This window comes from Hypomesus transpacificus, chromosome 5 (assembly GCF_021917145.1).
Source record: "Hypomesus transpacificus isolate Combined female chromosome 5, fHypTra1, whole genome shotgun sequence".
Taxonomy (NCBI): Eukaryota; Metazoa; Chordata; class Actinopteri; order Osmeriformes; family Osmeridae; genus Hypomesus; species Hypomesus transpacificus.
In genome coordinates, this window is record NC_061064.1 from 1 (window position 1) to 24,377 (window position 24,377).

Here is a 24,377-nt window from a genome sequence, read left to right on the forward strand (position 1 = left end):
ATAGAACTTTATTGCCAAGGGGGAAATTCCCCCACAACATTCCCCCAACACCTATAGTCTTTCTTCCTCATCGTCCTCCAACGCTGCTCTACCCATCATGCATTCAGCTCATCCTCTCGTTCTGTCTGATCAGCAGTTTAGCAGGAAGGGCATGAGCATGTTTTAGACTGTAGAGATTAGCATAAAACGGTACTGCGCTAACAAGTAGCGGAACAGTAGCAGCTAGGTGCTATATAAAGACGTGATTCATCCATGTACAGCCAGCAGACAGCAAAGTGATGTGAAATCATGTTTGTCTGACTGTACTAGCTTGAAGGCAAGAATCACCTGCTTTCAATGCTCGAACTGTGTGGTGAGATTTGTTGCAGTTGTCCAATAATCTGTTATTGACTTTGGACCTGTTTTGTCATGCCTCATCATGTGTGTGCTTGTGTCTGTGTGTGTGTCTGTGTGTGTGCGTGCTTGTGTGTGTGTTTACCCCCCCCCCCCCTCCTCTCCAGATGTCCGTGACCGCAGGAAGAAGCCTGTGATGCTGTTTGTCCACGGAGGCTCCTACATGGAGGGCTCGGGGAACATGTTCGACGCCAGCGTCCTCTCTGCCTACGGCAACGTCATCGTGGTTACCATGAACTACCGTCTGGGCGTGCTCGGTGAGTCCGCCGCCGCAAACACCCATCACTTTCTGTTTGGATCATCGTGACTCACAGGTCTTCTAAGACGAGGGCAAAAGCCTTCTGGGGGCATTGGTAACATGACCAGAGTATGGAGTGTGTGTGTGTGTGTGTGTGTGTGTGTGTGTGTGTGTGTGTGTGTGTGTGTGTGTGTGTGAGTGAGTGAGTGTGCATGGATGCTTTGTGTGTGTATGTGAGTGAATGCATGCATGCTGTATGGTTGCGTGTGTGTGTGGTATTCATAGGCTGGGAGCCAGTAAGTCAGACTGTGGTCAGCTATTCTAAGGCTGTTTCTACAAGTGTTAGCAAACAGACGACAGGGTATTTCACTGCGGTTGCCAGCTTAGGTAATTTGATCTTGTTTGTTGCATCAGGAGTGTCTCAACCTATCAGAGCAGCAACGAGGAGGGGAAAGAAAGTCAGGACTCATACAGGGACCATGTAGGAGGTACCTGAGATTCAGATTTAGACCTCAGTAGGGAAAACAAACACACAAATATTTATCTTCATATCCCCCTGCTCCCGATATTAAAACGTCCCGGAGCTTTGATTCATAACTGGGGTCAGACCTCGCTAAAACTCCAGCCCTGGCCTGGATCCAGACCAGAGGAACCATACCCAGGGAGGGGTGCAGGGAGGCAGACACAACGTCTGCGGAGGCTGGGTGAGCGTTGGGAGATCCAGGGAGGTCCGAGGAGATCCAGGGAGATCCGGGGAGATCCGGGGAGATCCAGGGAGATCCAGGGAGATCCAGAGATATCCAGAGAGATCCAGGGAGATCCAGAGAGATCCAGGGAGATCTAGGGAGATCCAGGGAGGCGTCGGGGAGGGTGAGAGTGCACCTGCAGCTCCACCCAGGCTGCTTCAGCCTCGTGGTGTGGTGCATGATGCTTTCCTGCATCAGACCGACAAACTGGAAACATTAGCGATTGGAGCGTGTGAACAATCCACTGTGTGAACTCTGGTTTCCTTAACGCACTATTTAACCCTCTCATGTGTGTCTCTGGAACAGACGGATCCTAAGTCAGTCGACGTGTTCATGTTGAACCGTTCCCGAGCCAAATGGCCAGATTTACCTGTGTGGATTACATGTTATGTGTTATGTTATATGTTTAGGCAGGTCATGTGGTTTACCCTTGAGCATCACCAGACATGACATGTACCGAGGAACACACACACATATGCACGGTAACACACACGCGCACACACAGAAGCATGCGCTGCCGTGCAGTAGCCTATCAGAGAGCAGAGAGTCCTGCTACTGAGCCATGCAGAGAACTCATGCAGTGTCCTCAATTTCTCTAACATGGTTCAACACTTTGGTATGTGGGCGAGTAACTAACCCCTCCTCTCTCCCTCTCTCTACCTCTCCCTCCCTCCCCCCTCCCTCCCTCCCTCTAACTCTCCCCTTCTGCCTCTCTCTCTCTCTTTCCCTCTGCCTCATCTCCCTTCTCTTCTTCTCTTCCCCTCTACATCTCTTACCCTTCCCCTCTCTCTCTGTCCCTCACTCTCTCTATTCCTCTCCCTCTCTTCCTCTCTTCATCTCGCCCCCTCTCTCTCTCTCTCTCTCTCTGTTCTGCTTTAAATGGGTTACTCTACTGTACTGAGGGGATTATATGTGTGTGGTTGTGTGTGATGTGCTTAGTGTGTTTAGTGTGCACTCTGTGTGTGTGTGTGTGTGTGTGTGTGTGTGTGTGTGTGTGTGTGTGTGTGTGTGTGGGTGTGTGTGTGTGTGTGTGTGTGTGTGTGTGTGCGTGCATGCGTGTACGGCTGTGTGTTTGTGGATTGATGTTTACGTGTCTGTGTATATATATGTACAGTGTGTGTGTGTGTTTGTGATAGTGTGGGCACGTGTGCAGTGAAGCCTTCCCATAGCCATCTTTTTCAGAACTCTGATCAGACAGACATGATTTTGTTGGACTAAAAGAGGAAGACAACTGCTCTAGGTTTCAACAATGGGTTTAGCACATAATCTTCAATTTCATCCTGTTCTTATTTGCAGGCGAGCTCACGTATGCCAGTCTGATTTTAGGCACCGTCTGTGCCTTTAAGAGAGTGAAAGTGTGCAGGGAGGGAGAAAAGGGGGGAAGGGGGGAAGGGGGAAGAGGGAGAGAGAGAAAGAGAGAGAGAGAGAGGAAGAGAGAGAGAGAGAGAGAGAGAGAGAGAGAGAGAGAGAGAGAGAGAGAGAGAGAGAGAGAGAGAGGGGAAGACAGGAAGAGAGGAAGAGAGGAAGAGAGGGAGAGAGAGAGAGAGAGAGAGAGAGAGAGAGAGAGAGAGAGAGAGAGAGAATAAGAGAGACACAGAAAGGGAGAGAGAGATAGAGGGAGAGTACGAGAGAGACAGAGATAAAGAGAGGGAAACAGAGGGGTGGATGGGAACAGTCTAAAAATAAGCCATCAGAAGTGCTTTTTAAATCTGCAGTGAAGCAAAGAATTCATTCAAACAAATGTTAATGCAATGTGTCCACAAAACTCCCACACACACACACTCACACTGAGGGTCAACCCTCATCCACGCACACATCATAGTTTTACCCTCATCCACTGTAGTTTTACCTTGATACAGGAGGGACATAGCTAGTCCAGAGATCTGTGTGTGTGTGTGTGTGTGTGTGTGTGTGTGTGTGTGTGTGTGTGTGTGTGTGTGTGTGTGTGTGTGTGTGTGTGTGTGTGTGTGTGTGTGTGTGTGTGTGTGTGTGTGTGCAGTGCAGGAGAGATGCAGAGAGAAGACTTGCTAGCTGCTCACCTATGTGTGCTCCAGGCAGAGAGAAGACTTGCTAGCTGCTCACCTATGTGTGCTCCAGGCAGAGAAAACCTCCTGGTAGGAGCTGAACAGACATCTGCTCTGACTGATTAACTCATTAACTAATTAATGAACTCTGGGAAAGGGCCCACACTAGCTGAGATGGGCACATGCGTGTGTGTGTGTGTGTGTGTGTGTGTTTGCGCTCCGTGTGTGTTTGGATATGTGTGAGAGAGAGAAGGGAGGGAGGGAGGGGCTTTCTCACATCTGGAGGTGAACTAAACCACCTCTCTTCTCTTTCTCCAACGGCTCCTTGGAACTCCTCCTCTCCTCCTCCTCCTCTCCTCCTCTCCTCCTCCTCCTCTCCTCCTCCTCAGAGCCATCACCTCATCACCCTGCTGAATACCCCAACGCAGAGCATCTTAGCTCTTCATCCCTCCTCTCCTCCACAAACACAAACAAACACTCACCTCCAGCATCATCCTTCTTAATTCTCCTAACGTTGATGCACTCAAGGACGTCAGTTTTGAGTCATTACTCCATCAGCAGGCAGCCTGTTGGGTAACATGAACATAATCTGATGATTGCAGACCTCTGGATACTCATATTAAATAAGTAGCTCCAGCTCTTGGAGTTAAGCGTGATGAGAAAGACAAAGGTTTTAACAGGGTGATGATTTGTGGCTGGTGTCTTTCTGTTTGGTGAGGCGGAGTAGGGGATGTTTGGAAGGAGGTGTACAGTGGGGGGGAGTGGTCCGTTCATTTGCGTGTATACACCATCGTCACTAATGGAGAAGAGAGAGAGATAGAAGCGGTTATTGACATTATGCATTTTGCGTTTTCATCAGCAGATGCTATTGTCTTAGTGAAGCGAGTCTTCACATCGTCAGTGGAGCCTGCATGCCAACACGTGACTTGAGCCGTCACACTGTTACATCATACACACACACAACCGCACACACATGCACACCTGTGCACACACACATACACACACACACACACACTGTAGTAGCACACCACTCTCAGGCCTCCAGTAGAGCTGTGTGGCAGAGCAGGAGAGAGCGAGCTGACTCCACTGCTGAGTGAGAGGAGAAGTACAGCACTAAAGCCTTTCTGATGAGAAGCAGAGGTCCTTATGAAACATGTGTGCGCGTGTGTGTGTGTGTGTGTGCGTGTGTGCGTGCGTGTGACCTGATTGATCTCAGGCCTGACACAATGCAATGAACAATTTCACTTATGAGTCCAATGTTAAGCTTTTAGACACAGCCTCTTGTTTACAGCAATATTAAGACGAACAAACATTCCGTGATCGATTGACTCTGAAACCCTGTTCTTTCCTGTGAAGCCTTCCTCGCTGGAGTCAGTCTAGGACCGGGAGGTTCCAGCCTGCTCTGAGCCGACCACGAGTCGGCCTCGCCCGCCCCGCTGCTCTCACTGGAGGGAGGTTCTCCTCCTCTCCTCCTGTTTCTCCAGCTCTGGAGGCCTCTGTCACAGGGCCTCTTCCTCCTTCCTCCTTACCCTCCATGGACATCCCCTTCTCCTCCCCCCCCTCCCTCCCTCACCCCCCCTCCTCTTCTCATCCCTGTCTCACGCTGAGCAAGAGAGTGCTGCATCTCTCTCCACCTCTCCATATCTCCATCTCTCTTTCTCTACCTCTCTATGCCTTTTTCTCTCTGCCCCAACCTCTCTACCTCTCTGTACCTCCATCTCTCTCTCACTCTCATCTTCTCCATAAATCCATTTATCTCTCTCTCTCGCTGCCTCTCCCTTGCTCTCTCTCTCTACCCCCACCTCTCTCTACCATATCTACTATATATGTCCTTATAAACGTGCCATAGATATATACTGTGTATTACACTGAGGCATGCAGCCTACCTGTCTAATGATAATAACCAAATAAATGCTTTACATGTGGTTAGCCCTCATTAAAGACACTGTATTCAATCAATCCCTTTCAAACACTTGATTGCTCCTACTCTCAATCGCCCTGCGTGTGAAACAGGTGACGTCACTGGTGCTACGGTAACAAAGAGCTGTTACCGTAGCACCAGGAGAGAGAGCTCCGGGATCTCCAGTGCACGATTCTTGGATATTTCATTTGCGGTCGGAAATCGACCTCAATCTCTCTTTCGTTTTCTCTCGCTCTCACCATCCCTCCATCTTCGTGTCACTCCTTCTTTGACTTCCTCCCCAGCATGCTCCTCCTCCTCTTCTTCTCTCTCTTTGAGGTTCACCACTCTCTTCACACTTCCTTGGCCGCTACCTAAAGCGAGTGTTGAATATGCATGAGTGGTCTGCTAAACTGCTGCTCTCAGCGCTAAAGTCATGAGGAAGCTCAACTCAGCAGACAGGAGGAGCTGGGGAGGGAAAAGGAAACTTACTGAGAGCGAGGACGAGAAAGAACGTGTCGGACTTATCTGAGTTATTGGCAGATAACCACATTTCTTCTTCTCTCCGGCTTATACACTGAAACAGTGAGAATTGGTTCATAGCATAGTGTGTGTGTATGCCAGCCTGTGCGTACGCACGCTTTGGTGTGTCTAGTTGAACAAGTCTGTGTGCTCGTGCAATGTGTGTGTGTGTGTGTGTAATGGTCCGGGTCTCAGTGTCGGAAAGGCTGGCCGGTTGCCAGGCAACTGTGGCCAACAGCTCAGTGCAGGTCGACTATGAGAACAGACATGAGCACTGACCAGTAGCCTGACCAAGGGTCGAAGGTCAGAGGTCATTGAGTCTCACAGGGCTAAGAGCCTGTCCCTGATCAGGAATGAACCCTGCCCCTTTGACACAGAAACGTCCAATCATCGCTTCATCAGTTGTCCAATCACAGAGCGAACAGTCATCAGTGAGCCAATCAGAGCGAGGATTGTGGAGGAAGCCCGACCGGTCACACAGTAATCTGAATCTTTATCTAATTTAGAGTAAATCTTGATCGGTTGTTTAATCTCCCTTTTATCTATCTTTACTTTTCTTTCTCTTTTATTCTCTCTCTTGCTCTCTTTCTTTCAGTATTTCTCTGTCATCTATAGATTCATCTTCTTACTTCTAATTCTCTCTCTCCCTAAGTATTCCACTATCTCTGTTTCTTTTCTCTCAGCTCAGGGGTGAGGGGTCAGTTGCTTTTGTATATAGCAGTGGATATTAACTGTGGAGCTTCAGGCCTTTGAGAAGCAGTGGATGGATGAAAAGCTGGTGTCTCTCTCTCTCCCCCCCCCCCCCTCTCTCTCTCTCTCCCTCCTTCCCTCTCTCACTGCCTTTTGCTCCTTGCAAACAGGGCCACATATTTTCCTGTGTACAGCCGGGTCTGTCGTCATAGGCCAGTGAGCTCACAAGTGGCTCTGCTCTCAAGGACGACCTCGTGCACTGCAGTGTTTGAGCCAGGAAGGCCAAGGTCACGCTGTCTGTGTTATGGATCTTTTAAGGTTTCTTATTGGGAATGCGACAGATGAGAAGCATTCATTACAATTAGCTTTAGTTGCTTTCGTAGTTAATTTCATTGATGCACATATATACACACACACAGACACACACAGACACGCACACCCCAGCACAGTTCGTTGTTGGGTATGGACCTGTTGTGAAACATGTCTGAGGTCGGGCAGTTTGCATAGTCAGAACAGATTACGAGGTGGGAACAAGGAGTCCAAAAAGTGCATATTCGTTTTAGTGCGTGTATGTGTGTGTGTGTACGTGTGTATGTGTGTGTGTACGTGTGCGTGTATGTGTGTGTTTCAATACAAGCAAAGGAAACACTCCAGTCTGCTTTCCCTCTCCTCTCTGCTAACAAGCCCAATTTACTGTGTTGATTTAACGACAGGGGCTTTAAAAAGAAGTCTGATTGCTCGTATCCATTTAGTTGATCAGATAATACAGGGCTCGACTCATTTGGCAAAGTTTCTGCAAAAGCTCTTTGCACTTCTAATGAGCAGAGGTCTCCACGGACCTCAGATCTTCTCTCCATCTCTTCATGACCAACCCTCCTGCTCTGTGTGTGTGTGTGTGTCTATGTGTGTGTTCCAGGGTTCCTGAGCACAGGGGACCAGTCCGCCAAGGGGAACTATGGCCTGCTGGACCAGATCCAGGCGCTACGCTGGCTCAATGAGAACATTGGGCACTTCGGGGGCGACCCAGAGAGGATCACCATCTTCGGCTCTGGAGCTGGAGCGTCCTGCGTCAACCTGCTCATCCTCTCCCACCACTCAGAGGGTGAGCCGGGAGCGGGCTGCCACATGAATGTCCTCATCTGAGATGGAGGACGGCTGGCGAGGGGCTGGGCTGGCGAGGGGGCCGGGGAGGGGCTGGGGTGGGGCTAGCGAAGGGCTGGCTTGGGGCTTGTCCGTGTCTGAGACCTGTTCCACAGACCCGTAATGAGGACTGTAAATATGGATCTGTGTCTGCGTCTGTGAGCGCAGCGAAGCTGCAGCTGAGGATGACTTAATTGATTTCACAGGGAGAGCTGTGGGGGAGGGGCCACATGCAGAAGATGGGGGGGGCGGGGTGGATTTGGGGTGGTGGGGGGGGGGTTAATTATTAATGACAGAATCCGCAGATGAAAACAGGGGGGACAACAAGGCACTTTACATAACAGTGCAGCAGTGCTCTCTCTCTCTCTCTCTCCCTTCCTCTCTCTCTTGCTCTCTCTCTGTATATCTCTCTCTATCTATCTCTCTCTCTCTCTCTTCCTCTCTCTTTCTTCCTCTCTCTTTTGCTCTCTCTCTCTCTTCCTCTCTCTCTTCCTCTCTCTCTTCCTCTCTCTTTTGCTCTCTCTCTCTCTCTTCCTCTCTCTTCCTCTCTCTTCCTTTCTCTTTCTGTCTTTCTCCGTCCCTCTTTCCTTCTCTTTCTCTCTCTATCCCTATCTCCCTCGCTCCCTCGCTCGCTCCTTCTCTCTCTGTCCGTCCGGCCCGTGTTGACATCCACTGCCGCGTGTCGTCGTCATGCCGACACATTTGTCTTGTCCGTGCCTCCGTGTGTGATGGAGGGAGTGTGATTGCCAAGCCTAATGTTGACCGTGATTTACTGGAGTCTGGCAGTGCAGCAGTGGATCTGGGGCTGAGGCCATATGTGCAGCTTTACCCAGGATCCTCCTCTCATATGCATGATTTAAAGCACTCAGGGTTGTCTGGAAGGGTTAGCGGGTTTGTGTGTGTTTAGGGGGGGGGGGGTTAAGGGTGTGTGTGTGTGTTGTGGGGGCAAGGGGGTGTGCATGGGTTAAGGCTGTGTGTGTGTGTGTGTGTGTGTGTGTGTGTGTTATGGGGGCGAGGGGTGTGCATGTGTGCGTGCATTGGAGGGGGGGTTAAGGCTGTGTGTGTGTGTGTTGTGGGGGCGAGGGGGTGTGCATGGGTTAAGGCTGTGTGTGTGTGTGTGTTTGTGCATACACCAGTGTCAGGTTCAGCGCTGTCTCCTGAACCCTAACCCAGACCTCCGCTCCCTTGGCCCTCCAGGCCTCTTCCAGCGGGCCATAGCCCAGAGCGGCTCCGCCATCTCCAGCTGGTCGGTCAACTACCGGCCCCTCATGTACACCAAGATCCTGGCCCGCAAAGTGGCCTGCAGCTACGACGACACCACCGAGCTGGTGGAGTGCCTGCGGAGGAAGAGCTTCCGGGAGCTGGTGGACCAGGACATCCAGCCGGCACGCTACCACATCGCCTTTGGGCCCGTGGTGGACGGGGATGTGGTGCCGGACGACCCGGAGATCCTCATGCAGCAGGTCAGAACCGCCGTGCTAGTTTAGCTTAGTTTAGCTTACTTTGGCTTAGCTTTGCTTAGCTTAGTTTAGCTTAGTTTAGCTTGGCTTAGCTTAGTTTAGCTTGGCTTGGTTTATCTTAGTTTAGCTTAGTTTAGCTTAGCATAGCTTAGGTTAGCTTAGTTTAGCTTAGGTTAGCTTAGGTTAGCTTAGTTTAGCTTAGGTTAGCTTAGGTTAGCTTAGTTTAGCTTAGCTTCCTGTCGGGTCTTCTGGATACAGAGGGTAGCTAGTCTGCACCACAGGGTAAGACTGAGGACCTGGTATTGCACTCGGGAAAGCAAAACCTCAAAATCCTGATCTGTCCCCAGTCTGAAAGACAGTATCTGACCCTGGCTCTGCTGGGCCGGGCTGTGTGCTAAGCTGCAGTGCGTGTGTTCCACCACCAGGGGGAGTTCCTGAACTATGACATCCTGCTGGGCGTGAACCAGGGGGAGGGGCTTAAGTTTGTGGACGACAGCGAAGGGGAGGATGGGATCTCGGCGGCGTCATTTGACTACACCATCTCTAACTTCGTGGACAACCTGTACGGCTACCCTGACGGTGAGCTGCTACTCCACCACGCTGAGCTGTTCACAGATAAAGACACGCAGTTGACGGTCCTTTGTCGAGTATGTTTTGTCTTTTGTGTCGTGTGTGTTTGTTTGCCTGTGTCCCTTGGGACTGAACTGCCGTGTGTGGTTGTCTCTGTCGCGTGTGCTGTGTGTGTTGTGTGTGTTGTGTGTGCTGTGTGTGCTGTGTGTGCTGTGTGTGTTGCGTCCGTCACCTGCGTTGTCCCCGTCAACTTCCAGGTAAGGACATCCTGAGGGAGACCATCAAGTTCATGTACACGGACTGGGCGGACCGCGACAATGCCGACATGCGCAGGAAGACGCTCCTCGCGCTGTTCACCGACCACCAGTGGGTGGCGCCGGCGGTGGCCACGGCCAAGCTGCACGCCGAGTTCCAGTCGCCCGTCTACTTCTACACCTTCCACCACCACTGCCAGACAGAGACGCGGCCCGAGTGGGCGGACGCGGCACACGGCGACGAGATCCCCTACGTGTTTGGCGTGCCGATGATCGGAGCCACCGAGCTGTTCCCCTGCAACTTCTCCAAGAACGACGTGATGCTCAGCGCCGTGGTGATGACCTACTGGACCAACTTCGCCAAGAGCGGGTCAGCGACGTCTCGCTCTCTTTCTCTTTGTGGCGTTCCCCTCTAGTGTTCCTTCTCTCGCCAATTCTCTCTTTCTCTGTCGTCCTTGTGTTTTCTCTCTTGTCCTCTCTCTTCCATCTCTCTCTCTTTCATTCTCTCTCATTCTCCATCTCTTCCTTTTGTTTTCTGTTTCTCTCTCGTTCTCTCTGTGTCATTCTCTCTTTTGTCTCATTTTCTCTTTCCCTCTCCCCCTCTCTATCCTCCCTAAGTGATTAGAGACTCAACCACTAAAGACCCTGGGATCACTGATGATGATTAGATAGCATGTTAGAGTCAATAGAACGCTGTTGGTTGTTAAGGATAAAGATTCTTTATTTTAACTCTCCGTTCGTTTTTCTAATTGACTCTTCTTCTCTTCTCTCTCATTCACTCTTATTTTCTCTCTCCCCCTCTCTCCCCCCTCTCCCTCTCTCCCTCTCTCTCTCTCTCTCTCTCTCTCTCTTTCTCCCTCTCCCTCTCTCTCTCCCTCGCTCTCTCTCTCTCAGGGACCCTAACCTACCGGTCCCCCAGGACACTAAGTTCATCCACACCAAACCCAACCGCTTCGAGGAGGTCATCTGGACCAAGTTCAGCTCCAAGGACAAGCAGTACCTCCACATCGGCCTGAAGCCTCGCGTCCGCGACAACTACCGTGCCAACAAGGTGGCCTTCTGGCTGGAGCTGGTTCCTCACCTGCACTCCCTCCACGAGGAGATCAGGGGCACCATCACCACCCGCCTGCCCCCAGGGGGCTCCAGGGGCCCCCCCAGGAAGGGCCCGCCCTCGGGGACGCGCTCTACCCGCCACCCCATCGTAGCCACCTATCCTCCCGACCCGGAGCCGTACGGCTCGGAGCGCCCTCGCATCCCGCCCTTCCCCGGGGAGATTCCGCGGGACTACTCGACGGAGCTGAGCGTGACGGTGGCGGTGGGCGCCTCGCTGCTGTTCCTCAACGTCTTGGCCTTCGCCGCGCTCTACTACAAGCGGGACAAACGCCACGAGCTTCTCCAGAGACGCCACCGGCGCTTGTCCCCCCAGCGAGGCACCGCCATGGGCATGGGCATGGGCGTGGGCGTGGTGGGGGGCCCGCCCCACAACGACCTGGCCCTGAGCCAGGAGGAGGAGCTCATGTCCCTGCAGATGAAGCAGCAAAGGGCGGAGCTGGAGCACGGCACGCCCCTCCCCCCCCGCGGTCTCCACGGCGACCTGGAGCCCATGCGCCCGCCCGTGTGCCCGCCTGATTACACGCTGGCGCTGCGCCGGGCGCCCGAGGACGTGCCCCTGATGACGGCCAACACCATCACCATGATCCCCAGCACCATCTGCGGCATGCAGCCCCTCCACCCCTTCAACACCTACCCCCCCGCCCCGGCCCCCTCCACCACCCCCACCCCAGGTCACAGCAACAACGCCCTGCCGCACCAGCACTCCACCACACGGGTATAGGACCAGGCACAATCTGGGGCCCACTGCGGTGACACCAAATCACAAACTGACCCTCTCCTCCCTTGCCCTTTCCGTCCTCTCCTTCCTCCTCCTCCCTGTTTCTCCCTTTCTGGGACCACCCTCCCTCTCTCTCTGTCTCTCTCTCTCTCCAGCCTCCCTGTCCTGTCTGTGGGGCTGGGTTCCCTCCTGTAGAGATCCATGGCTCAGCCTAACACGGCCTGTCAGCTGGGACAAAGACTCCCCATGGAAACACACGCACCCCCCATCCCTTTCCCACGTGTCCCAACGATCAGTTTGTTTCTCTGTCCTCCTCCCATCACATTGTCTCGTTCCTTCCATCTCTGTCTCTCTCTCTCTCCCTCTTTCTCTCCATCGCTCGCCCGTGTCTCTGTGTCTCCTCTCTCCGCCTCCCACACATTTTTCTCTCATCATCTGTTCTCGTTTTTTCTCCTTCACAACGTCGACACGATCCCTTCTTTCTCACCTCGGTCTGCTTTCTCTTGCGAAGCCCCCCCCCTTTCAGGACTCCATGTTTTCCTCGCTGGAGTCTTTTATACGAGACGCGTTCGTGTAAATGATGTATTATTGATAAATTGTAAGGACATGAATGAGAAAAAAAAGGTGATATTCTGATATCGTTTTTACCAGCATTCTTGGTGCCAAGTACTGTGACACCCTCTCCCTGGGGTTTGTGTTGGCCTTCTTAAGAGAGCCAACCAGACTGTATCTCACACAAGGAATTACCATCATAAAAAAAGTGCCAAACCTTTCATCTCTTCTTTGATCTCACACTTCTTAGTTTTTTCCTTTAGTTTCTTTAGCTTTTTCTTCTTCTTCTTCTTCTGTGTTTTTTTTGTTGTTGTTATTTTCTTCTTCTTCTTCTTCTTCTTCTTCTTGCATTCAGTGTTGCACTTTGGCTGGTTTTGAATTAAGGGAGAGCAGATTAGTTCCATTCTTGTAAAAAACAAAACAACAAAAAAACAGTATAAGAGAATATTAAGATTTTCAACTAGTTTGCTGTCTGGGATATTTGCATGATTTTTTTAAGGAGTCTTGTTTAGTTGGTCTCATTTTGATTTTCATGTTTTGCCTTGTCTTCTTACTGCAGTCTGGTTTTTCTTGAAAAGTAATATATTTTCTTTCTTTCTTTTCTTTCTTTTTTTTTGTTTTAACATCAGCTGAACTTTGTGCACTTCATGAAGAAAACGATATTTTACTCTTGAAGACACGTCAGGCAGAGACCGATTCAGACTCTGTTTATGATTAGAACAAGGGGAATAAACATGTACATTTTAATTTTTCATTTCTTTATCACTGAGGCAGCGTATGATGAGCATCCAGAAGTCTGTCCGTCCTTCTCTTCCCAGATCATCACCCACCTTTCCTTCCTGGTTTCAGCAGTGAACTCTGTTTTCACTGTCTTACTGTCTCACCAGAAGATTATCTTTGTTTATCACAGAAAACGACAAACATGGCTGGACTGTACCAAATCATCAGACTGTACCAAATCATCAGCTCTCTAAACTCATCCACTGTAGCACGTTTTTGTACCCGCTTCATGAAAAGGGACATCCTCGCCATGAATTGTCTCAGTGATAAAGAAATGCGAAAACGATTTTACGTTCTCTATCTCTAGCCCTCCCTGAGATCAGGGTAATGTTCTTGAACAGTTACATTCACATTTCCGCACCGTCGTGTCTCTTCCTTTGGTGGACTGCGCCTAACGCTTCAGGGTTCCCGGACACGAGGCGAAACTCGGCTTTCTCATCGTCTGTTTGGTTTATTCCGAGACAACGGCTGTTTATTAATCCGAAGAATGCTCAGAACGTACTTGCGTTTTTGAGAAGAACGTTCTTGCCAAGCGTCTTTGCGAGAACGGTCTTGCAAGACCTCGAGGACGGAGAACGATTTGAGATGCGAGTGTTCTTGCAATGACTTCTGGGAAATCAGATGCGTTCTATCTGGCCAAGTCACCAACCGATGCATCTTCGATAAAAGGGGCGGAGCAAGAATACTCCCGGGTATTTTTGGTGTTCTTGGTGACTTGTGTTCTTTGGATTGGAACCGTACGTGGGCAATGAAAGATGACGTCAAACGAGTTCGTAAGAACACAAGAAAAAAACGTGGATTGATAAACAGCCTCCCTTTCATTTCCAGGGAGGAGGGGGGAGGGGGGAAAGGAGTTGCTCTATGAGAGGGAAGGGAACAAAGACTGGCAGGGACCAGAGGTGAGAAAGTTCTCACCTTCCAGATCTTTCCCACCACACAACAAACACAGGGACTCGTCGGACTCTGGATATTCATGAAAAAAACAATAACAACACTGTTACAAAGTGGACAGTTAGACGATGTGGAGGCAGGGTTGACCATCGAACGGGCGTGGATAGAGAGACTCGAGGTATCCCCTCAGAACTCCATCACGCATCCCACCAACAGACGATGCGCTTGAAAACGTGAGTAGTAAAACATGATCAATATTAGTTATTTACAGTATTGTGTGAAACACACTAACAAGGCCGACAGGAAATACAGACCCTCTACTTCCTGTGTACGTCTGGGTTGCTCTTGCTCTGGGTCCAGAAGACCAGAGCGAGAGAGAGAGACAGAGAGAGAGAGAGAGAGAGAGAGAGAGAGGGGGGGGGGGGAGGGGAGGAGAAGAGATGATAGGAGAGGAAGAGAAGAGAAAACAACATGCGCAAAACAAAACTGTACATTTTTAAACGTGTAAGAGAACCAACTGGTGTTTGTAAATATTATGTTTATGGTTTGGTTTCTGAGTGAATGGTCAAATCTCTCCTTTGTGACAACAGGTGCAAGTCCAGACGGATGTTTTTAGCACTTCTCTGTATGTTGTTGTATGATTCTCTTTCGTTACTTAGATTTCAAGGTCTAAGTGCAACAATTTACGGGCACGTATGATACACGTCAGATATACATGAATGATTTGTGAATGAAAAATACATCTGAAATCATAGCATGGTTGAGTATGTTTCCAGCTCAGCAGTGGCAGGCTGTTGCAGGAGGCAACACAAGGTTCGAAGACACGAAAAGAAGAACGTGCCCTTTTGGGAATCGCCACATTAATCATGAAGACAGCTGATGTCTGAAGTAACACGAATCCAAGACAAGTCCTTAGCGTTGGTTAGCTAGCCAAAGACGGGAGCTGCATCAGTAGCATAGAACGAGGGAAGATCGGGTGAGGAAAACAGAGACGGAGACGAAACGTGGATGAATCACTCTCGATCGCGTCCACAAAACAGGGAAATCGAGAGAGGTTTGGTGAAGCTGATGGTTTTTAATGACACTCTGAATCCACATACATTAGTACCCATATCTTAGAGCAGGTACAATATGTTGTCAACTCTTTTGTACTCCTTAGTCTTGTTTCTGATTCAGATGGTTGTGGTTGCTTTTGCTATCCTTTATGAATCGTCTGCCATGCACACTGTTCAAGTCATTTTCTCTGGAATATATATTTGCTCACTTTAGCTGTCCATTCTAGGTTTCCCAGGTTTCCAAATAGAAAAGAAAAACATTTAAAGACAGTATTTTTCTAATATATATGTATATATATATATATATATATATTAGCTGACAGACAAGAAGAAACAGGGGACTTGGCAGCCAACAGACTCTGTAAGCACACACTCGCCCTGTTTATCAGGTCACACTACTGTCTGATTCTGGCTCAGCGACGATGCAAATCTACTTATCGACTCCTTACCAACGGATTGCCCCCCCTAAAAAAGGCTTGCACCTGTTTGTCTCTGTTTTCATTTTGTCTGAAGTCAGCAACCTACTTAAGGCTGGAGACGGTGTAAAGAGACAAACGATTGAAATGGGTTGAAGAATGAAGTTAATATTTCTATTTCATATAGAGGCTATTACACACAGTATGTTGTGTTTATGAACTTGAGAAAACATTAAAAGACATTCTTAAACAAATCGCCTCCAATTGGGTCCATTTTCTTTTACGTGACACAAGTCATGAGTGTTCTGTGGTCGCTGATCCCACTGTTACAAAATCATTACCATCCAAAAGCATTTCTCTTTCTCCCTTATTATTAAGCGGAACTATTTGAGATGGACTACCATGGAAACTACCATGCAGCAAGGAGTGAAGAAAATGTGTTTGGTGTGAATTTAGGCTCTTTGTATAATTTCTAATGAAACTAGGGCAGTGATGCCACCTATTGTCCAGATGGGGGCAGCAGAGAGCTGTAACTTATTTTACTTTTTTACGTAGAATTGAGTTGTCTGTCTGGTATGCAGAGACTGTTCTAACATTAAATACAGGGGGAGGGAGGGAGGGAGGGAGGGAGGGAGGGAGGGAGGGGAGGGGAGGGGAGGGGAGGGGAGGGGAGGGGAGGGGAGGGGAGGGGAGGGGAGGGGAGGGGAGGGGAGAGAGGGAGGGAGGGAGGGAGGGAGGGAGGGAGGGAGGGAGGGAGGGAGGGGGAGGGAGGGAGGGAGGGAGGGAGGGAGGGAGGGAGGGAGGGAGGGGGGGAGGGGGGGAGGGAGGGAGGGAGGGAGGGAGGGAGGGAGGGAGGGGGGGAGGGGGGGAGGGAGGGAGGGAGGGAGGGGGGGAACTGAGCCAGCTCTTTCATTTTAAAGAAACAAACACACACACACTCACACACGCAGAAACACTCAAATCAAAAGGTTACATGCCCAACATTAAAACAAGCATCGCTGGCACGTAGACCAATTTAAAAAATATAACTATATATTCAAGTCATACAAAAATAATCTCAAGCTTATTAGAGGTGTACATAACATTGAAGATAAAAGATTGTTCATGAATTTGAAGCTTGATGTCTGATTTGCTACCATCCATGTGTATCTAAGTGTATGGGTAGTCCAGTGTTCCCTTTTACTAAGGTTCCTCTTCAGCCCTGCCACCTGTGTTCTCCAAACGTTCTACACTAGGACACGCGTTCAGAGACTGGTGGTACACACGCATTCTAGCTCCAGGAGGAACCAATCACAGCCTCCGCTCCTGGTGAGTCCTCCAATCAGCTGGCTTGTTGCTGGCAGGCAGGTGCGTGCGTGAGCAGCAGGCGGACCTTCCCTCGGAGGAAGTTGATGTGGACGGCGAGCAGCTCGGGGAGGGACGTCAGCCTCTGCGTGTGGTGGTCAGCGGAGGCCGGGGCCGGCGTGTGATGGTCAGCGGAGGCCGGGGCCGAGGAGAGGCCCTGGGGAGAGATGGGAAAACTGAGATGAGGTCTGGGATGATGGCTGGGATGAGGTTTGGGGTGGGACTTGGGATGAGGTTTGGGATGAAGTTTGGGGTGGGAATTGGGATGAGGTTGGAATTAAGTTTGGGGTGGGACTTGGGATGAGGTTTGGAATGAAGTTTGGGGTGGGACTTGGGATGAGGTTTGGGATGAGGTTTGGGGTGGGACTTGGGATGAGGTTTGGGATGAAGTTTGGGGTGGGACTTGGGATGAGGTTTGGAATGAAGTTTGGGGTGGGACTTGGGATGAGGTTTGGGATGAAGTTTGGGGTGGGACTTGGGATGAGGTCTGTTCCAGGCTCCTGTAGTCCTGACTCCATGTCTGGGCCTTGAAACTCCCTGAGAGAATGTCACTAAGCCTATAATCTTCTGGTTATGCACCCAAACACCAGGACACCCAAGCCTGGTTATGCACACAAACACCAGGGCACCCAAGCATGCCAGGATGAGGCCGACGCCCACCTGCTGGAACTCCCCAGGTGGGCTCAGACGCTCACCTGGAAGTGAAGGCTCCGCAGCACCCTGCCCAGGCTGTGGAGGTTCCTCCTGTCGCTGGCCAGCAGGTCCTGCAGGTCAGGGTTGCTGACAGAGGTGCTCGCAGCAGCCAGGGCCTGGCTGAGCAGAGACAGACCCCACCACACCTCCTCCACCTGGGCCCCCACCTTCACACACACACACGACACACACAACCATGCATACACACGACACATGTTCATATTTCATCCATTTGAACTGAATCGATCAAACAGACACTGTATGAGATGATGACAGGAGCAATTTTCTAAACAAAACCAACCCCAACATGGGGCACTCCAGACTCCAGATATATCAGTGTCAACACATTCTCAGTGTACACAATGAAGCATGCACACTGAAGCTAATGTATTCTTCAGTTCCCTGCTCAGTGTTTGAGGAGCTGCATGAGACTGGATGTCGGACACAGATACACATCATTAGGCTACAGGCAAATATGTTTGTACAAGAGATACATCACTGATAGACAGCCACTCACATCTTTTGTCTCCCAGACAACAAAGTCGACGCTTGTGGGAGGAACAGCAAACGAGGCCGTCACAGTGCACCCAGCCTTGCAGCCACGCTGAGACAGGAGGGGGAGACAGATGGAGGGGGGAACATCAGATAGACAGATCACACAGACAGACAGATCAGACAGACAGACAGACAGGCAGACGGAAATATTAGACAGACTGACAGGCAGATAGACAGACAGACAGACAGACAGACGGAAATATTAGACAGACTGACAGGCAGACAGACAGACAGACAGACAGACAGACAGACAGACAGACAGACAGACAGACTGACAGGTAGGCAGGCAGGTAGGCAGGCAGGTTAGAGAGACAGACAGGCAGAAAGACAGACAGACAGATCACAGACAGACAGACAGACAGACAGTAACATCAGACAGATCAAATAGATCAGATCAGACAGGAAATCCTGCATGATCTCTTTTATATACACTACACACATGTTTATCACACCATCAGTCATGCTTCAGAAATCAGAGGGCCGTGTCGACAGTAGTCACTCATTTAGGCCTTCCTTCAGACCATCAGCCTTTCAGTCAGTCCGTCCAGTCAGTCTCTCACCACAGCCTTCAGTGTGTCCATTGCTTCCAAGACGAAGTGGTCCAGAACCCTCAGGTCACAGATAGGTCTGAGGGGAGAGGAGGTGCTGGGCCCAGTCCTCTGGAGAACCATGATCAGTCCTACCAACAGCTCTGCAACAGACGGCAACACACATCACTAGTCCTACCCACAGACCCGCAACAGTCAGCAGCCTACGTCAGCATACACTTAGCTGCTCCTCCTGCTTCTCTACGCTACCGCTAACTAAACCGAACAGATGATGTCATCATTTAGTACAATCTTTTTGTTAAAAGTGACATATTTACACAGAGGATTTGAACCTGCGACATCTAGATCTGGAGTGAAGAGTGCTTTACCACTGAGCTAAACTCATCCCCACTGCCTGAATGTAATCGTTTCTGAAGTAATACACGCATCATATCATTCATAAATCATACAATGTGGGAATACTGTACATATCCACCCGTGCTACACTCTAAACTGTAACAATGTCGTTTTACTGTAAACCTTTTTGACAGGCAAGTTTGTTATTCAATAAGTGCCATGTAAGGAGTTGGTGCACTCGTGTCCTCGTCTCACGTGCCTACTTTACCCACTATAAAGCAGTCGGCGGAGAAATGGGCCTGTCACCTACGATACAAAACCTGCGAAATTGTAGGCCCAAGTTTGAACGATAGAGTGTTTTTAGATGGAGTTTATAATGTAGTTAAAGTTACCACCTCTTTGGATTTTTTTGCAAGTAAACAATTTTTATATTCAATTATTTGTATGTTATGCAACTGAATTAATAAGAGTAATAATAACTATATAATGCAATGAACCTGAGACATTCGCAAAATGACGCAACATCTTAGTAAATGTGTAGGCCTATATCGCGATAAAGAATTCAATTAGCAATTTTATTTGTATAAAAAGACATTAAGTGATTATGTTGACTGTTAAACATAAAACCAACAGATTATTTATCACTTGGTCACAAGACTCTGTTTTCTTCCTTCCTCTCCATCCGTACAAAGCGCGATAATATGCAGTGCACATCAGAAAGCTGGAAAAACTATTTTTATTCCAGGATGATTGTCCCATGTTTTTGGCAGGTCACGCAGAAATAAATGTGTCTTACCTCGCTACGCTGTGTCTGCATGCAACTGAACACATGGCGGGCTCACGGGGCTTCACGACAACCGACTGTAACACTTCCATGACTTGTTTCAATGTGCGAAGGATGGCATGATGACATTCACCGCGTAAAACTTACCGCCTCGTGTGATCCTCATGGTTACGCCGCCCTCATTGGTGTGTCAAGGGCGAGGTCAAGATCGGTCGATTTATATTTATTTTGTTATGGGTGCGTCACCATCAAAAGATACATTTTTTATTCACATTTCTTTGCATATAAATGACCAATCTTAGACCGTAAGCGCCAGCTGTATCAAAACTAAAATTCATTTTATTTGCTGTCGTGTACAAGCTTGATTGCAAACAGATCTTATCATAGTTTTCCAGGAAAGGGGACTTTTAACTTTTAGGAACGTTGATAGAAAATGCAAAAAAAAATCACAGGTGTTGTAAGCGTTTGCACGAACTTGACAAGAAGCGCCATCTAGTGTCAGGCAAGCTTCTATAGGCTATGGGCACTTGTCAAGTTTGGCAAATGGCTCCATAAGGCTTCAAATGGCAAATGGCTTCATAAGGCTAACTTTATCTTCATTATTATATCTTGTCCTGTGCTATGCGCAAGCTTTTCAGATAACTTCTGAAGTGATCAGTTAAAAGTTTCCTGTCACCATTACCACAATTGCATACAAACATGTCAGGGAGACTAGAACATAATATGGAACAGTGAACATACCCAGTATAGGCCCACAGTGTAGGCCCTCATACACAAACACATATGCACACGCTACGATTCAGAACCAGACATGCATTAGGCCAACATCTCATCAGGACCACAGTTGTTGAAGAAGATCTGGAAGTTTTTGTCCACCTCCATCCTATCCTTCAGGAACTTCTCCAGGCTTTTGACTGGCAGCTCCGTCACCGCGTTATTCACCCTGTCATTCAGGCCGTAGGCTCCAAACACAGGCAGGCGGTAGCGCTCCAGATAAGGAGCGTTGTGGTCGAAGTCAGGACAGCAATAGGCCGTCCACATGTACTCTGGGATGCCCACCCGGTTCTGATTGTTCCGACGGATCATGTTCCCCGTGGTGGTTACCCCGGTGACGACGTAGGCGGTGCCACGACAGTAGTTGTTGAGCCGTTGTCGGATGTGGTCCTCGTGCTCGCGCCACGGCCCGCTGTTAAACTCCCGGACCTGAGGAACCGCGTTGGTCAGGGTGTACGTGGAGGCCTTGTCCAGGAGGTCGGACTGGTGCTGGTCCGGGTTCAGGTGCCCACGCTCGTACTGAGCCGCTTCGGCAAAGTCCGCCAGCACTGCCTGGCTGTCCGTCAGTCTCAAGGACACCTGGGCCGTCTGAGGGAAGGTTTCCATGTTGCTGCTACCACTGCTCCAGCTCAGCTACGCTCCGAGAGAAAGATAGACATCAAGAGAGGGGAGGAGGGAGGAGGGAGGAGGGAGGACGGAGAGAGAGGGGAAGAAAAAGGGAGGGAGAGAGAGAAATCGTGAAAGAGACAGAGTCGGAGAGAAAGAGACAGCTATTAAAGTCAATCATCCAAACTATGGAGAGGGAGAGAGAAAATCAATGATTGACGGTGCTATCCACCTTACCTGTGGCTCATACATCCAGGGCTGGTCCACAGTCTTCTCCCCATCTGACTTCTTGAAGGTGTAGGCTGAGTAAAGGGGCATGTGTCGCCGGGGGTCGTAGAGGGTGGCGAAGCGAGGCTTGTCTGCCAGCCGCTGGCAGATCTTCCTGAGGGAGTGCTGGGCGAGGTAGCCCCGCGGCGCCGTGCCCATGTACAGCGAGTTTTTACAGCGCTCCTCGTGACTGAAGTCTTCCACCAGCCCAGAGGACGCCCAGGGCACACCCAGGAGGACGGCCAAGGCCACCCCCCGGGACAGTCTCCAGATGGGCCCCATACTCACACAAGCTCCTTCACACATGCTCCCTCCTTCCCTGTGGTGGTAGCTGGCGATGGTACACAACCCTGTGGTGGAATCTGTCAAACCATGCAGTTCTGATCCTTGATTTTTCTGTGTCGCTTTGGATAAAAAGCGCAGACTGAATTAAAATACAAATGAAATGTATTTTTTCTTAATCTTCCACCCTCTTCCTATTCACTTGTTTTTCCTCCCTGTTGTCTTAGTGTTGCCTCTCTCCTGCTTATGGGAAGTGGTGAGGATTAGACTATAGCTTTCATCCAAGCTTAATGTCTCCTCTCAGCTATGCAAAGCGCTGACATAGGATTGGACAGGGCAGGCCCGTATCCCTGGCAACCCCAGTGACAGCTCATGACATGGCTAAACACACAGAGAAGAGGTGAGGCATCCTTAAAAGGAAAGACAACTTTGCCTTGAGAGATGTGCAGTCTCCCTCTTTATGAGACAACATGGAAATGAGCATGGAAATCCATTTGTATGTTTATGACTCATTCACATCGAAGATAAACCCACACACATAACGTAACTTGATTCATAAAACATCATTACACACTCGTGTGAGAGGCAAATTACTTGGTGAAATGCATTAATGCTGAAAAAGAGGGTGATGTATTTTATAAACTAAAGGAAACTGAGTAGCTGTCTGGCACTCCTGCAGACAGTTCTTATGTGGAACTGGCAAGTAATGTAGGTATGTTGTATAATTGTAATATGTTTAGAAAACAGCTCTGTGTGTTTGAATGTTTGTAATAAACTGTGTTTGGGTAAAGAAGCATATAGTGGGGTAGTGGTCAAATTGGCTTTTATTCAAAGTAAAAACAAGTACAGTTCACAACTTAACCACAAACATGTTATATTGATTTCCATTGCTATGCCAACTATGATCAGATCATTGGTTTTAGTGTGATAAAATATTGGACACCTGTACCACAGTTTGTGGATAGTTTAAGGAAGAGACTTCAGATCACTTGCAGATTGATAAGAAGAGTTAGGCATTTACACATCACAGGAGCAAAGGGTGTGCAAATTCAGACAGTAAAAGTAATTTGCTTGGCTAGATTAGATAATGAGAGCTTTCCCCAAGCATGACCTGTGGCAGGCCCTCCTTTCAGCTTATAAACTCTTTGTATAAATACACATAATTTAACCATTAAACACCAATCAAAGGTAGACGACTGCATACTTTTAGCGATAATTCTTTTGAAACAATATAATTAAGTTTAAGGTTGCATGAGTAAAAGAGAATGAGCTGAGAGGAAGAGCTGTTTAGATGGTGTGATGGAGGTACAGGGGGAGAGGGGAGGGGGAGATGCAGTTGTCGTAGAAGAGCTGCAGGCTCTGGTCCACCTCCATGCGGCTCTTCAGGTGGTTCTCCAGTTCCTGGACGGTCATCTCGTGGACCGTGTTCCCCTCTTTGGCGTTCTTGCCCAGGGCAGCCTGAGTGGGGAAGCGGATACGGACGTCGTGAGGGGCGTTGCGATCGTAGTCGGCGCAGCAGTACGCCGACCACACGTCCTCGGGGATGGCAACGCGATCCTGGTTGTTCCGGCGAATCATATTCCCCGTGGTGGTTACCCCGGTGACGATGAAGGCTGTGCCGCGACAGTAGTTGTTGAGACGGATGCGGATGCGCTCCTCGTGCTCGCGCCACGGCCCGATGTTGAACTCCCGGATCTCTGGGACCACGTTGGTCAGGGTGTAGGTGGCAGCGCGGTCGTGGGGGTCGGACTGGTGCTGGTCGGGGTTCAAGTGGCCTCGCTCGTACAGGACCACGTCCGAGTAGTCGTCCAGGACCGCCTGGCTGTCCTCAAACTTCATGTGTAGGTAGCCTGTGGGAAATGGAAGCATGTTCCCATTCCCATCGACCTCCGCCAGCTGAAGAAGAAGGTGGAAGAAAGTGAGAATTGTCTAATTATTAGCTATATAGCTAATTATATATAGGGAGTCAGGTGGCTAAACAGTGAGGAAATCGGGTTGGTAATCTGAAGGTTAGCAGATCGATTACCGGCCGAGTCAAATGAAGTTGTATCCTTAGGCAAGGCACTTCACCCTACTTACCCCGGGGGATTGTCCCTGTGCTTACTATAAGTCGCTCTGGATAAGAGCGTCTGCTAAATGACTATATGTAAATGTAAATATAGCTACAGTAGGAAAACATGATAATACATTTGGCCCTGTTACCTAAATACATAACATTCAGATTATTGGCTCTAACCTGTGGCTCGTACATCCAGGGGTAGTCCACGCGCCGGTCTGCCTCGGTCTTCTTGAAGCTGTAAGCCGAGTACACAGGGATGTGTTTCTGAGGGTCGTACAGAGTCACAAAGCGCGGCCTGTCGGCGTACCGTTGACATATCTTCTTAAACCTGACCTCGATAATACCTCGCGGTGGTGTTCCCATGTAGAGGGAGTCCTTGCATCTCTCCACATGGTTAAAATCCAGGACCACGGTGGCTGAGGCGCCAGGAATGTGATAGCTGAGGGCAAGCGTGAATACCAGACCTCCGAGAAAAAGATGCATGGCCGCGGACAGCTAGTAGTCACCTCTTGCTGGCACGTCTGTGGAATAGGGTAGTGGAAGTTAAAGGTTTGCAGTTAGAATTTAAATGTCATAAATCTTCATGCAAAGCAAACACAAAGGAACTCGATCACGTGACAGAAAGACAGCTGATAACCTGTCCTAGTTTGAACTGAATGAGACGTGA

The 24,377-nt window shown here is 49.5% G+C and overlaps 4 protein-coding genes across 4 annotated transcripts; 1 reads left to right on the forward strand and 3 right to left on the reverse strand.

The window, feature by feature from the left end:
* The first annotated feature begins 505 nt into the window (after window positions 1-505).
* nlgn2b (neuroligin 2b) lies at window positions 506-12,557 on the forward strand. Its single transcript, XM_047020455.1, has 6 exons — window positions 506-650; window positions 7,430-7,615; window positions 8,851-9,116; window positions 9,539-9,692; window positions 9,941-10,307; window positions 10,832-12,557. The coding sequence occupies exons 1-6, from the start codon at window positions 530-532 to the stop codon at window positions 11,769-11,771; spliced, it is 2,034 nt and encodes a 677-aa protein (XP_046876411.1). The 5' UTR covers window positions 506-529; the 3' UTR covers window positions 11,772-12,557.
* Window positions 12,558-16,783: 4,226 nt separating this feature from the next.
* Window positions 16,784-18,725, reverse strand: epob (erythropoietin b). Its single transcript, XM_047020771.1, has 4 exons — window positions 18,615-18,725; window positions 18,017-18,103; window positions 17,502-17,666; window positions 16,784-16,963 (listed from the first exon to the last, which is right to left on the reverse strand). Exons 1-4 carry the CDS (start codon window positions 18,723-18,725, stop codon window positions 16,784-16,786), a joined length of 543 nt encoding a protein of 180 aa, XP_046876727.1.
* Window positions 18,726-20,031: 1,306 nt separating this feature from the next.
* On the reverse strand, window positions 20,032-21,889 carry LOC124468032 (endonuclease domain-containing 1 protein-like). Its single transcript, XM_047020591.1, has 2 exons — window positions 21,340-21,889; window positions 20,032-21,129 (listed from the first exon to the last, which is right to left on the reverse strand). Exons 1-2 carry the CDS (start codon window positions 21,673-21,675, stop codon window positions 20,539-20,541), a joined length of 927 nt encoding a protein of 308 aa, XP_046876547.1. The 5' UTR covers window positions 21,676-21,889; the 3' UTR covers window positions 20,032-20,538.
* Window positions 21,890-22,457: 568 nt separating this feature from the next.
* On the reverse strand, window positions 22,458-24,242 carry LOC124467971 (endonuclease domain-containing 1 protein-like). Its single transcript, XM_047020505.1, has 2 exons — window positions 23,888-24,242; window positions 22,458-23,547 (listed from the first exon to the last, which is right to left on the reverse strand). Exons 1-2 carry the CDS (start codon window positions 24,191-24,193, stop codon window positions 22,939-22,941), a joined length of 915 nt encoding a protein of 304 aa, XP_046876461.1. The 5' UTR covers window positions 24,194-24,242; the 3' UTR covers window positions 22,458-22,938.
* Window positions 24,243-24,377: the final 135 nt, after the last annotated feature.